General features: G+C 40.5%; 1 protein-coding gene and 1 long non-coding RNA gene across 2 annotated transcripts; both read left to right on the forward strand.

Moving 5' to 3' along the window:
• The first annotated feature begins 575 nt into the window (after positions 1–575).
• On the forward strand, positions 576–3867 carry LOC149843438 (phosphatidylinositol 4-kinase gamma 4-like). The gene is made up of 2 exons (XM_089999797.1): positions 576–2699; positions 3068–3867. Exons 1-2 carry the CDS (start codon positions 1320–1322, stop codon positions 3455–3457), a joined length of 1770 nt encoding a protein of 589 aa, XP_089855923.1. The 5' UTR covers positions 576–1319; the 3' UTR covers positions 3458–3867.
• A 4850-nt stretch (positions 3868–8717) lies between these two features.
• Positions 8718–15500, forward strand: LOC149843439 (uncharacterized). The gene is made up of 2 exons (XR_016431135.1): positions 8718–8757; positions 15037–15500. It is a non-coding gene; the product is annotated as an uncharacterized LOC149843439 (long non-coding RNA).
• Positions 15501–15937: the final 437 nt, after the last annotated feature.

Here is a 15937-nt window from a genome sequence, read left to right on the forward strand (position 1 = left end):
TTTCAATGTGACAAATGCTAGAGAAATTAAAATTGTAATGGGTATGGTTTGAGATCCAAGTAATCAAACAGATATTTAAATCCAAGTTACCAATAGGGGTGTCAATGGGCCGGATTTGACTCGGGCCCAACCCATACCAAACCCTATAAGGTCAAAGAAGGCCCGATTAGAATCCAGGTCGAACCCAAAAGATCCAATTAGCATATAGAATGGGGTATGGTTTGTGAAATTTCATATCAGGGCCGTTCATGAGTTCGGATTAAGATCTATGATTTTTCAATGTAAAGAAGATAAAAACATAGGGAATGGATTGGGTAATCCCCATAGGACTCAACTTAAGTAGGTTTTTCTTTATGGTAGACCTGATCAGACCTGGCACCCCCACCTCAAAGTCAGATCCGAGTTTGGAGTTACTTGAGTCAGAACCGGATCCGACCCGTTGACACCCTTCGAAGGACAATGATGTAATTTAGGCTCGCCACAAACCAAAAACGGGGGAATTTCTGCCGTTACAAACTAACGGCCGTTAGTCATGGCGTCAGAGGGATTACATAATGAAAATCCTGCGTCCAAGATGATAGCGTGTTCGTTCCACAGCTAAACTCGGCGAAAAGTACGGCTTGGCTGTGGCTAAACTCGGCAATTCATCGGCGGACCTTCTCTCTAAGAGTTCCTCCCCTTCCCCTCTCCCTCTCCGATTCTTGCCTGGTAAGAATCCAACCCATCTTCTTCCCTTCTCTGCAAAATTTTCTCCCCCCTCTTTCTTCTGCATCATTAAGATCACAAAGTTTAGTTTTCTAGAGTTTGCGATTGTGGGGTTGGTCGATCCGATCGGAATTGGACACCCAATTGTGAGTTCTTTTGTGGGTTGTAGTTCGTTTTATCGCTTTTGGATTTTGGGGTGTTTTAGTTTTAGTCTTGGTGATTGGGGTGTTGTCCTCTCGATCATTCTTTGGCGAGGTTCTCCTTTCTGCTTTTATTTTGAAGGATTTGAGGATTTATCTTTGATGTGTTTATAGTGGGCGTTTGGTCAATTGGGTTGAGGATTTCTTCTTTTCCTTTCGTTTGAAGGGAGAAGGGATCTCTGCAATCCTTGATGGTGTGGTGTTTCCATTTTGGGGGCGTCTGTTTGCATTTGTGGTGAGAAAGATTTGATCTTTTTTATGCTTCTTTTGGGAGGAGGAGGAGGAGGAGGAATTTCTTGATTCTTGGTTCCGATGGGGTTCTAGAGTTCGATCTTGGGGCAGCTTTGTCATTAGGGTTCTGTAAATATCGTTTCGGTATCGATTCGTTTGGCTTCTGGGTTACGATTTGCGAAGATGTCGACCGCTGCTGGTGTCCTGAGCCCGATTGGCGATGATCTGATCCTTTCCAAGGGGTTCGTACGCGGGTGTAATCCGTCATGGCAGGACGAATCAATCCTTGTTTACCTCTCCCTCTCGGATTCTGTAATTCCAATGCGGGTGATGGAGTCCGACTCGATCGCCTCTGTGAAGCTCAAGATCCAGACGTTCAAGGGATTCCTGAAGAACAAACAGGTGTTAGTTCATCGTGGAAGAGAGCTAGCGAGAAACGATTGCTTGATCAAGGATTACGGGGTGTCGGATGGCAATGTGCTTCATCTGATCATCCGATTATCCGATCTCCAAGCAATCACGGTTAAGACCGTCTCCGGAAAGGAGCTGGAATTCCAGGTCGAACGGTACAGGAACATAGCGTATGTCAAGCAGCAGATTGCCCGAAAGGGGAAGGGCTTTATAGATCTTAGAGAACAGGGGCTCATCTGTAATGGTGAGGAACTAGACGATCCTATCCTTGTTGATGATATTTGTAGAGATGGGGAGGCTGTGATTCACTTGTGTGTTCGGAAGAATGTCAAAATTCGATGCAAACCAGTAGACAAAGACTACGAATTGTCGATTGTTGCATCGAATTTGTCTGAGAAGCCGGTGGTGGAAGAGAGGGATAAACTGGAATTGAGCATAGAGTCGGAGTTGTCAGTTATATCCAAGAAACCAGCTGATAAAGATCATTGGTTGGAACCTGTTATCGTGAACCCTGCGGTCGGATTAGGTGGTGTGCTGAAGGATCTCATCAATTCTGCGGTTGCGGGGATGGCAAACGGCCACTCGCCAATCAGGTCTTCTGAGGGCACCGGTGGTGCTTATTTCTTGCCTGATTTCTCAGGGAACAAATACGCCGCGGTGTTCAAGCCGATAGATGAAGAGCCTAAGGCTGTGAACAATCCAAGAGGTCTGCCAATATCTTTGGATGGTGAGGGGTTGAAGAGAGGGACCAGAGTTGGGGAAGGTGCCCACAGGGAAGTTGCAGCTTACATTTTGGATCATCCGAGAAACGGGAGGAGACTGTTTTTTGACAACCAAGTGGGTTTCTCTGGTGTGCCTCCAACAATGATGGTCAGGTCCTTGCATGAGGGTTTCCATCATCCTGAAGGATATGATCGATCTGCGAAGAACGTGAAGGTGGGATCTCTGCAGATGTTTGTGAAGAATTACGGCAGCTGTGAAGACATGGGGCCTGGAGCTTTTCCTGTTCAAGAGGTTCATAAGATCTCCGTTTTGGATTTAAGGTTGGCAAATGCAGATCGGCATGCTGGAAACATTCTGGTTCGCAAGGAAGGCAATGAAGGGAGAACCGTTCTGGTTCCTATAGACCATGGATATTGCTTGCCCGAAAATGTAAGTAATGCTTATCTTTACTATTTTTTTGTAAGTTATATGTGTGATGATTTTTATGCATTTCTTTTCTTATTGTTCTAAGTAGAAATCTGTTGAATTAACAGCTCCAGAATTGTATTCATTGTTCTAAATATAACACCTATTGAGTTAAGAACTCCAGAATTTGATATGTACAACTGTAGGCTTCTCATTTTTACCATTCAGTTTTCTTTCATTCTACTTTTGGATTTCTTTAATTTTTTTGCATATGCATCGATTCAGTTATGCTGTAGTAAATTAAAATTGAATTGTGTGAAATCTTTACTGCCATTCTTTTTCTTTGTTTATGCAAATGTGGTTATTCATTGAATTCTTTTCTGCGGCTGCAGTTTGAAGATTGCACCTTTGACTGGCTTTACTGGCCACAAGCTCGTGAACCATACAGTGCTGAAACCACCGAGTACATCATGTCAATGGATGCTGAGCTAGATATAGCACTTCTGAAATTTCATGGCTGGGAATTATCACTGGAGAGCGCCCGCACTCTTCGAATCTCCACCATGCTTCTGAAGAAGGGTGCCCAGAGAGGAATGACACCATTTGCAATTGGAAGCATCATGTGTCGGGAAACACTGAACAGGGAGTCGGTCATCGAGGAAATCGTGAATGAAGCACAATATGGCATGCTCCCAGGCATGAGCGAGACTGCATTCTTGGAAGATGTTTCCCAGATTATGGATCGCCGCCTTGATGAAGTTGTTGCAGAAAAGGGGATTTGATTTGATTTGATTTTTCCTATGAGCAAGAGAAGAGAAGTTAATTTTCAAGTATATAATATACATACGTATATGCGCATGTATGTATGTATGTATATACATATATTTGTATATATGTATATGCATGCACATACATGTATGCATATATACTATATGGCAGCTAGAACTGGCCCCCCTCTGTTTTGTTGTTATTTGTTTTTGCAACAGTAAGGAGGTGAGAGGCTGTTAAGAGTTGCAGACTGCAGCCTTATCTCAAGTTTCTTTCTTCTTCATATGCTCTAAAAGTGATCCAATTCACTGTCACTAAAGTTTGTGACTTGTTTCCACGGATTCATTTCAGCCGTCTGAGACAGGTTACTAAAATAATATGCATACTTTATATTATGGGTGTCTTTTAATATTCAGCAGTATTATGATTTCTGTTATTTTTGGATGAATGCATGTCTGTGTATTGTTGGGTGTGGCTGTTCACCTCAAATGACTGCTTGCATGCTATGTCACATGGATACTCAGTTGTTGCTGCCTTTCCGAATCCCTTTATATGCTACCAAGAGCAGGAAGTATCCCAATATCTACAGCCGTATATCAATGTAACATGGCTTGCATTTTTGTTTCATGCTTAGATGCATATCTGGTTGAGGATTGTCCTTTCGTTTGTGAAGAATGAACACTCATGGATGTTGGTTATGTTCATTTGCTGTTGCTGAGAATTCAAGCAAGGTCATGATATTCTTCTCGTTTCTTGCTAAATGCTTGCATGGCTGGATGGTGGGAGACGATTAAAACTTTATAGATGCTGTGTCCATTTTCATCATTAGAAATGCATGTAATTTTGCAAATTCATCTCTTGATCATGATCAATCAGTCTGTTGATGTTTGTGCTCACTGTCCTTTCGCCTCTTGGGACTAAATGGATACCACCATGTTATTCAACTGTTAATGTGACACCGGAAATCTTCTTCTTAAAAAAATTTAAAAAAATGGATTCGAAAATTCTTTTCTAACATTCGCAGCGAAAAACTGCAGCTTTTAAAATTCAATATTTTAAACATTAGGTCCCAACAAGGATCCATGAAACTAAAGATTTGTACACTGACCAACAAGGATCCATGAAACTAAAGATTTGTACACAGGCAAAATATCATTTCATTCACTTGTTCCGCCCCCAAAAGGTTATAGATGACGTTTCTTAATTCAAAAGTTTATACATTCCATTTATCCAAAACACAGACAGAAGAGTCGGCCTACAGATGGGCACAAGTAGAAGGGTGAGACAACACATGTATCAGTAGGTCTTTACCATTCAACACGTCCTCTAAATAGTGCAGTAGTGTAAGCACAGTTGAAAAAAATCTTTTCAACAGAAAGATTCAAGCCTCAAGCAAGAAGAGTGGACCTAACCACCTAAAAATGTTGACTTCTAGGAGAACTCACTCCTGGATCTCAACTCAGAGGAGTGGACCCTCACAGGGTTGTCTCTTAGTACACCGTGGTTGGGGATGAGTTCACATCTGACCCAAGGAACACGGATTCACAAGACTATCTCCTCTCCTCTGTAGTTGGGGACGAGTTCACATCTGACCCAAATAACAGGACTGCATCCACTGCTAGTCAACCGCCAAACTGGATCTACGAAGTTGTCCCTTAAGCCACCGTGGTTGGAGACAGGTTCTCTAAACCAATTCACGGGGTGTCCCGTGCGCTCCAGAGGTTAGAGTCTGGTTCCTTTAGACCATATGACAGGCACATAGATCTCACCGTCATCCCGGATCCTCAAGAGGATTGTGCAAAATTCAGTGTGGCCTATTCATTAACTTACTGTTATCAGGCATTATGCATTACCACAGGGTACTATCCCTGTGGTTCATGGTTCAAAACCCAGGCAAGCTCGAATAATTAGCCACCCTTAAGAAACACAAGGGTTTCACATGCAACATGCATCAACCAATACAGTCAACAATGCAGTATGGGACACAAGATTAATATCTGCATCTCAGCCAAAACTCGTGCATCAAACATTCATACAACTATGCTTTATACAAACTTGTGCATTCTTGCACACACCTCAGTGATGAACCGGCTCCAGTCAGAGCTGGCAATGCGTGGAATGAAGTGGGGTTCTAATCAGGTTAAACTTACCTGAGTACAAAGCACTTATCGACCCAACCAAGTTCAGGCCAGCTTGGGTCAAAAATCAGGAATGGCTCAAGTCTGGTCAATACCAGCAGGTTTTGGATTTGGATCATGCTAGCATAAGAACTCACATCTTTACATAAATATATAAAAAAATTCCAATTTCTTCATGATCTTATATATTTATCTTACTATTGTCTATTTACTATCTTAATGTTTAAATAACATATCATGATAACTTCATATAATGCTATTGTTTTATGAATGATATATAAAACCAGACAAATATATATATATATATATGGTTTAGTTCAATTTCAAGTTGGGCCTGGTATGGGGTTATTCTAGTTTGGGATATTAGAACCTGCATCTAATTCAAGTCACACTCTGGTCGGCACTTTAATCCTACACCAACTGGGGTGTCAAAATTGGGCCAGTTCAGATGAATCCATTCGTAATGATCAAACTGGATTTTTTTTTCATCTACGTTATGCTCATACAGTCCAAAGACAAGCATCACAAATATAAAGCTTACATAATTCTTTGCAAGACCTGAATTAATACAAACATGATAGTTTTCTAAGAACAACTCTTTAAGAACATGCTCTAAAGACAATTTTCAAGCTTTTAAAATATTGAACACACTTTCACAAATCTGTAAACAGAAATTTGGGTATTATTTACACTCCCAAACTGAAATTCAAAGACTCTTATTGCATTTCCAAAACTACAACACGAAATTTCACATTTCAAATCACTCGAACCACATAACCTGCAAATTTCAGAATTTGCAGAATTTTAAGCATAAACTTTTCAAATTCCTTTCAATCATAGATCATGGAATAAAACAGGAAATGCACCTACTCATGCTGACATAAATTTCTAAAACGTGAATCAAATACAAGCATGACAACTTTCAAAGAACAACTCTTTTAGACTCATGTTTTGAACACATTTCAATCATGGAAATCTTCCTACACATAGTACTACCTAAAGACGTGGAGTTCAAGATCCTACCTCGAATACGCCCAGAAACATGAAGTGAACAAGAATTCGATTCAAATCTTCCCCAACAATGAGATTACTCCAAGAAATCCGACGGTACCACGCCTCTATCAAACTCTCAACAAGAATGCCTCTACTAGCGTGGAGAGGAGAAAATCGCAGATGCACAAGGGTGCAGCGGGGGAGATGAACTTGAGAGTGAAGAAGAAAAACGAGAGTGAAGAGAGAGAAGATACGTAAATGGGGAAAATAAGGGGATTAGGCTTAATAAAGCCCCCTTAAATCTCATGATTACATGAAATTATGTGGCAATCCCAAAATAATCAGTGAGGGCTACAACTAGGTTTATTCTCAATTATGTCCTTACTCTAGCAATTTTGCCCTTAATTGTAAATCTTATTAACAAACTGTCATTCTCTTAAAAACCAACCAACATCTTTTCATAAAATCTCATTCATATCTCACACTACAAGAAAATTGTTAATTAGCGACGGAAAAAATTCGTCGCTAATTAGCGACCGATTAGCTAGAGATAGAATCTGTCGCTAATTCACGACGGATTAGCGAGGAAACAAATTTTATCGCTAATCTGTCGCTACTTAGCGACGGATTAGCGAGTAAATTTTTTGTCGCTACTTTTTATTACAAGAACACCATTTTAGCGATGGATTTAGAGAGGGAACACTGTCGTCGCTAATCCGTCGCTAATTAGCGACGGCGTAGCGACAGAATATATTCCGTCGCGTGTTTTGTATTTTGATTTAGCGACGGCTTAGCGACGGAATGTTTCCGTCGCTAAGCCGTCGCTAAATGTCGCGTAAATCCCTAATTCCATCCCTCTTTCTTTTTTTCCTGTTTCGCTGTATTGCTCCCGCCCGCCGCCCTCTCCCTCCCGCCGCCCGTCGGCTCTCGCCACCGTCCGGCCGCCGCCGCCTCACCGACGATCCTCGCTGCCGACCTCCCTGCTTGGCTAGCGGCTGCGCCAGGGACCCCGAGCACCGGCGACCCGCCGCCGACCTCTTCCTCCTCGCTGTTCCTCCCTGTGGCTCCTGCCGGGAGGTGTTGTCTCCCCTTCGTCGGCGACTCGCAACCGGCGTCCTCAGCCGTCGACGACCGACGATCCTCCCTGCAGCCACCTCTTCGCCTCCGCTCTGAGTTTCGGCGACCCAGTGGCCCCCGAGCTTCGCTCCAGGTCTCCCCCTCTCTGCTGTCGACTGCGCCGGCCACCGGCGACCTCGCCAGCCGCCGCTCCCCGTGCTTTCCGGCAGGGGGGGTCGACCCCCTGCGTTTCCGGCAGGGGTGGTCGACCCCCTGCCGGAAAGGCATGGGGGGTCGACCCCCTGCCGGAAACGCAGGGGGTTAAACCCCCTGCCGGAAACGCAGGGGGTTTAACCCCCTGCCGTAAAGGCACGGCAGAGGGTCAACCCCCCATGCCGGAACTGCCTTTCCGGCAGGGGGTTTAACCCCCTTCCCTGCCTTTACACATGATCTGCCAAATCCTCCTCAAAGAAATTAAATTTCAATGCTGTCACTTGTTCCTTGAGCACAATCAATACGCAATCGCATGCTTTGTCTGTGTATGCTTGTAGTTGCATGGGCAGTGCTCCACGAAGATGGTGTCCGTTTACCAACAGTTGTCTGTATCTAGAAGTTAGTTCTAATGTCAAGCTTTCTATCGGATGCTCAGACTTGGTTTGTAATAAGGCATCCTGTTATAGCGTGGACTGCATGTACATATTGCTGGTATATAAAATAAATGTGTAAAATATCTTGTCTGCCTTGTGTACTTTAGCTTCTTTCATGTTCTTATCCATTTGAGCGTGCATGGTGCATGCATATCTGGGGACAGAGCAGATCATATCAATGTTGTCAAAATCGGTCTGAATCGGCCGATTCAGATCCAATTGGCCCAAAGACGATTCAAAAGGGGTCGACTCGGTCGATTCAATTCATTTTTCAATATTTTTCAGGTATTTAAAAACAATCATTTTTTTTTATTTTTAATGACATGTGTCATCTGATGGTAAAAGGGGGTCGATTCAATATCGATTTGATTTTTTTAGTTAGTGTTTCATCTTGTTTCATGATTAGTTAGTTTGTTACTTAATTTGTTTTGTTTTTGTGCAGATTTTTCAACGGAACCAACTCGTGCTCGGCCACCTGTGGTAAGTAAATGACAAAAACAATGCAAATCGGGTAAATACCCGTGGTGAGTAAGTGATGCAAACGTATCACATGTTATTTAATTTATTGAATGCATCACTTTATTGTTCACACACTCACTTAGTTGTTGATATCTAGGACTGCTTTGTTGGAGTTCGGAGATCATGCTGAGCATGATTTTAATGTAGAAATATGGAAGTGTTCTTATTTTTGGAGTACGGAGTCCATGCTAAGCATGGTAGTAGTTAGTGAGATATTGAATTGTGTTTGCTGCAGGTACATGTTTGCCATTTATTTGATATGAATGATTATGATGTATTGCAATGTTTGATGTAATTGTATCCATGCTTGCATGTAGTTACTTTCAATTTGATTTTGACTTCCATGTGAAATTTTATAATAAAAGCATGCTTCAAATGATTGTATCGTGTCATTAATAGTTTGCACATGAAAATATTAAGTTATCAATGCATGCATCAAAATTCTTGTTATTGTTTGACATAGTATATTGCATGATAAATTTGATATTTTCTTCATCGTAGCATTCTGATTGTTTTTTTCTTAATTCGTTAGGATACTATTCGTAACATCATACGACAGAATGACTGCAAACCGTGAATGGATGTACCGTAGGATAGTGGACAATGAGTTATCGCATGAATATATGGATGGTGTCGATAGTTTTATTGAATTTGCAACGGCGAGTGTCAGTACGGTAGATCCCACAGGTCGGATTAGGTGTCCCTGCAAGATTTGTAAGAATAATCGATTTGTAGAACCTCATGGCGTTAGACATCACCTATACAGGAAGGGTTTTGTGAGTGATTATCAGAACTGGATGTTTCATGGAGAAGAATTTAGAAACGATTTTGATGCACGGGTGAATGTGGTGCACGATAATCCATATACGAATTTGATATTTGATGCTGCAGGAACAGAACTGGGTTCTGCTATGAGTTCTAGTGATGTAAGAACTGCCGTAGATGAAGAATCACCAAACGATGCAGCTAGTAGATTTTATGATTTACTTAAAGATGCTGATGAGCCACTTTGGAACGGTTGTGAGAGTCACACTATCTTGTCTGCAGTTCTTCAACTAATGAATTTGAAGTCCGAGTATAATTTGAGTCAATCATGTTTTGACTGTTTGTGCATGATTGTGAAGAGTATGTTTCCTAGAGATGAGAAATTGCCACAAAATTTCTATCGTGCGAAAGTTATGGTCAACGCTCTAGGTATGGGTTACAAGAAGATTGATGCTTGTCCAAATCACTGCATGTTGTATTTCAAGGAGCAGGAAAACGACATATCATGCCCGTCATGTGGGCATCCTCGGTTCAAGCCAAAGACAAGAGGCAATGTAGCACGAGATCAAAGGAAGTTTCATACAAGTCGCTCCGCTACTTTCCTATCACTCCTAGATTGCAGCGATTGTATATGTCTTCAAAGACAGCTAAACACATGAGATGACATGCAAATAAAGTTCGACACGATGAAAACAAGATCACACATCCTGTTGACGCTGAAGCTTGGAAGCACTTTGATCGTACTCATCAGAACTTCGCAATGGAAGTGCGAAATGTTAGACTCGGTCTATGTACAGATGGATTTAATCCATTTGGGGGTAGATCAACTCCATACTCATGCTGGCCAGTATTTGTAACTCCATACAACCTTCCACCAAGCTTGTGTATGAAACGTCCAAATCTTTTCTTGTCTCTGTTGATCCCTGGTCCGACCTCACCTGGCCAAAATCTTGATGTATATCTAAGGCCATTGATTGATGAATTAAAAGTACTGTGGGATGACGGTGTTACCACGTATGATGCCCACAAAAAACAAAATTTCAACATGAAGGCCGCTGTTCTATGGACAATCAGTGACTTCCCTGCATATGGTATGTTATCTGGTTGGAGCACACATGGGAGGTTGGCTTGTCCGTACTGCATGGAGGATTCCAAAGCTTTTAGATTGAGGCATGGAAGGAAGCCTTGCTGGTTTGATTGCCATCGTCGATTTCTACCCAGCGATCATCCGTTCCGACGTCAAAAGAATGCATTTACAGCAGGCACAACTGAAACGGAAGGTCCATCCTCAAGATTGTCTGGCATAGAGATTTTAAGAAGATTGCGATACTTTCCAGATGTATTAACAGATGCCCGCAGTCCTACACCCTTCCGTGGATTTGGAAAGGAACACAATTGGACGAAAAAATCTATTTTTTGGGAACTACCGTATATACGGCATAATTTGGATGTGATGCATGTAGAGAAAAATGTGTTTGATAATGTGTTCAATACAATAATGAATATTAAAGGAAAAACGAAGGATAATCCGAAGGCCCGTATGGATTTAAAACTAATATGTAAAAGACCAGAATTGGAACTCAAAGAGTATAATGGCAAAGTACTGAAACCAAAGGTGAAGTACGTGCTCGGACCTGATCAAATAAAACATGTATGTCAATGGTTGAGACAACTGAGATTTCCAGATGGATATGTCTCTAACATTGCTCGGGCTGTGAAGATTGACGATTGACAGTTATATGGGTTGAAGAGCCATGATTGTCATATCTTTATGCAACGATTGATACCCCTAGCATTCCATGATATGTTAGACATCACCTATATGGGGGGTATTGTTTGAGTTGAGCGGATTTTTCAGAACATTGTGCGCATCGGAGGTCATTGTATCAGATGTAAAGAATCTCGAGGACTCTGTCATCACCACTGTTTGTCTGTTAGAAAAGATATTTCCGCCAACATTTTTCGATGTTATGGAACAATTGATCATACATCTGCCATATGAACTAAGGGTTGGTGGCCCTGTGCAATATCGATGGATGTACCCATTTGAAAGGTATATGTTTTTTTATATTTGTCTCTTTAATGACAGATATTTAAAATTTGAAATGTATATTCTTGTCAGATGCATGTTCGACCTAAAAAAAAAGGTTCGTAATAAAGCAAGAGTAGAAGGCTCTATTTGTGAGGCGTACACTTTAGAAGAGATTTCAAATTTCTCATCTATGTACTTCGAACCTCATATTCCAACACGTTACACATGCCCGCCCCGTAACGATGATGGAGAACAAGTAACTGTAGCTGACAAGCTGTCCATATTTCAACCACTTGGGCATGCATTTGGTAGTTGCCGATCAAGGCTATTGACAGATCGAGAGCAAGATGCAGCACACATCTATATTCTTTTTAATTGCTCAGCGATCGACCCATACATCGAGTAAGTGTATGTATATGTAACTCAATTATAAATCCTTTTATGTTCTATATGTGGATACATGACTCGGTAATATAAGTATTTGTGGTTTGCAGACGATTTGATCTGGAGTTGCGAAATGAAGTTTCACATTTCACTGATGCAGAAGTACAAAAAGAACGTGAAACTAAGTTTGTGGAGTGGTTGAAACAGTTGGTAAAGAAGCTAACATAAATTTTGTACTTATAAACAACACTAAGTTACTTAATTGATCGTGATCACAATCATTGTTTATGTTTGTGCGTAGGTTCGCAATGGTGATGTTAAAGATCAAGGAATATGTGATTTAGAAAATGGTCCGACCAAAGTTGTGCAATGCTACAACGGGTATATCGTAAATGGTTATCGATTCCATACAAAAGACTACGGTATAAACAAATCAACGATAAATAGTGGCGTGTGTGTCAAGGGTAGCAGCTACAGTGAAAATGAACATGATTACTACGGTGTTATAGAGGAAATAATGGAGTTGATTAGATGCTTGATTAGTTCAAATGCACATTCTGAGAATTTCTAATGTATTTTTTTACAGATGATGTTGTGCTTGTACACGACCCACCTACACCAGTTGATCGCACAAGTCAACAGCCAACATAGGAAACGGGGTCTTCTCAGGCTGGCACAAGAAGACTCATTCGAATAGTGTATATCGATAATCGACCGTAAGTATTTTATTTTCAATTATTGCATATCTTTTAAATATTTTATATTGATATTTACTGTGTAACAATTCATGTGCAGCACGAGGTTTGAGCCATAAGAAATAGTACGTGAGATTAGGAATTCACTTCTTCAACATCTACCAGGACCAGTTGCTCAATGGAAAGAGTACCCAAAGGAGGTGCTAGACAGATTGTGGTCCTCATTCATGGTATACAGTTGTTCCTCATAGTTAATGTGTTTCATATTTAATTTATTTAAGCAATGTCTACTAACTTTCTGAAAATATTTGTAGGCTTCGAATCGCTTTGCAACTACGGTAGAAGAAAATGATGCAAGGAAGGTGTGGCAGAAGGTGGCTGCCAATCGATTTGCAGACATGCTGCACACTATGAAGACTGCAACAAAAAAAGCATCTGGCGTAGTAGATGATCCATTACTGTGGAAGGGCCATGGTCCTATTACTATCAGGAGAGATTACTGGGATGAAATGTGTGATAAGTGGGCGGGAGATGCATTTAAAAATCGCTCTGCGAAGGCTTCACAAAATCGATCGAAGATGCCCGAAGCCCATCTACACACAGGTGGATCTAAGACATTTGGGAGCCACCTAAAGAAAATGGTAACTCATCAATATATAATATTAATTTTATAAGTATTGTTGCAAACTTGTGTACTAAATCTTTTGTCATTTAACTTCGCAGGAAGCAGAAAAAGGAGGCAGTGTACCATATAAGGATGTGTTTGTAGAAACACATAAACGAAAGACCACGGGAGTCTTCGTATCAGAGAAGGCGAGAACGACAATGGTATGTATTAATTCTATTAATAATCATTGCAATATATATGCAAGTTATCATAATGTTATCATTAATTATTAATGAATACTTTAAACATTATTTTGTAGGAGGCATATGAGCAACAGATGGTAGAGCGATATGGCGAAGACGCTACTCAGCATCCATCATTTGATCCTACAGCATGGGTGACTGCAGCAGGTGAACCCCAAAAAGGTCGCGTGTTCGGGTTTGGGAGTAATATGAACACTTCACCAGTTATTGGTTCTTCCAGTTACGGCTCACCGACTTCTTGCGCCGACATAAGCTCCAAGCAGCCGACTATTCTTTCCGGTGATGATGTACGCGAGATCATTAATGAATCACTGAATAACTACTTCCAATACACCGTCGCCCCCTTTCTCCGAAATGAGATCAAGGCCGCTGTTCAGGATAGGGGATCTTCGATTCCAGGTCCCTCTCAGGTATAATCACATATATAGTTTTTTTGACTGTCTTAAAGCACATCTGAGCATGGTAGAATCACATATAGAGTTTTTCTAGATGCCTTAGAACACATATGAACATGCTATAATCACATATTCAATTTTTTTTACTGCCTTAGCACACATATGAGCATGATAGAATCACATATAAAGTTGCTTTGCCCGCCTTAGAGCACATATGAGCATGCTATATTCACATATTCAATTTTTTTACTGCCTTAGCACACATACGAGCATGATCGAATTACATATATAGTTTTTTGCCTGCCTTAAAGCACATATGAGCATGGTAGAATCACATATAGAGTTTTTTTATATGCCTTAGAACACATATGAACAAGCTATAATCACATATTCAATTTTTTGACTGCCTTAGCACACATATGAGCATGATAGAATCACATATATATATATATATTTAACTTTTTGTCTGCCTTAGAGCACATATGAGCATGATAGAATCACATATAAAGTTTTTTTGATTGCATTAGAACACATATGAGCATGCTATAATCACATATTCAGTTTTTTGACTGCCTAAGAACACATATGAGCATATTATAATCACATATTCTGTTTTTTGACTGCCTTAGCACACATATGAGCATGCTATAATAACATATAGAGTTTTTTAACTGCCTTAGAACACATATGAACATGTTATATATCATTTATGATAGAATCACATATAAAATTTTTGGCTTTGCTTGCCTTAGAGCATATATGAGCATGCTATATTCACATATTCAATTTTTTTACTGCCTTAGCACACATACGAGCATGATCGAATCACATATATAGTTTTTTGCCTGCCTTAAAGCACATCTGAGCATGGTAGAATCACATATAGAGTTTTTTTAGATGCCTTAGAACACATATGAACATGCTATAATCACATATTCAATTTTTTGACTGCCTTAGCACACATATGAGCATGATAGAATCACATATAGAGTTTTTTTATTGCCTTATCACACATGAGCACATGATAGAATCACATATAGTGTGTAATTTATTTCATTATATTCTGTTTATCAATACTGACTGTTCTTTTCTTGTGTAGGCTGCTAGCGATAATCAGGGTAGTGGAGCTGAAGGGACAGATAAAGACAATGAACAAGAAGACGCACAAAATCTTGGCGATGATTAGAGGACTGTGTTGAAGAAGTTCTATTTTTTTTATTTTTCCTAATTGTAATTGTTGAATTATAAATAATTAAACTTCTTAATTTTAAGGTGGAACGATTAATTATTATAGATACTTGTTATATGAATTTTTTTGTGTGGTTTGTTTTTTATTTACAGGAAATATAAATTGTACAGGAAATAGAAATTGTACAGTTCTCGGTAATTAATTTTTAAATAATTTTTTTTTTATTTTTTTTCGTGTTTGCGACGGATTAGCGACGGATGATTCCGTCGCTATTCATATTAATCTAGCGACGGCTTAGCGACGGAACCATCCGTCGCTATTCATATTAATCTAGCGACGGCATAGCGACGGAATTAAATCCGTCGCCAAGCCGTGGTCGCCGTTTAGTACCGGCGGATTGGCGACGAAATATAGCGCTCGTTATTCCGTCACAATTAGCGACGGACCTGGCGACGGAATTATTCCGTCGCCAGTTAGCGTCGAAATATTCGCGACGTAAGCATACTGTCGCTGCGTTGTCGCTAATCCGTCGCTAACATGGTTAGCGACGGATTCGCGACGGAATGTGGTCGTCGCTAATCTACTGCTTTGTTGTAGTGTCAAGGCAAAAATGTTCTTTAACTTTCACAGAAATACCAAGCAAATTTCTTGCCCTAATTACCCTTTATCTTTGGCATAACAATGGTTATCTCCTCAAATCACAATGGATAGGATCCAAACCCAAATTCGGTTGAACGAAGAATCCAAAATCCATAATGAACCTATAAATCATTCAATTATCACAACAATAAGCAAAAAGAGGATCATATGC

This window comes from Nuphar pumila, chromosome 3 (genome assembly GCF_984573655.1).
Source record: "Nuphar pumila chromosome 3, dmNupPumi1.hap1.1, whole genome shotgun sequence".
In the NCBI taxonomy this organism is placed as follows: Eukaryota; Viridiplantae; Streptophyta; class Magnoliopsida; order Nymphaeales; family Nymphaeaceae; genus Nuphar; species Nuphar pumila.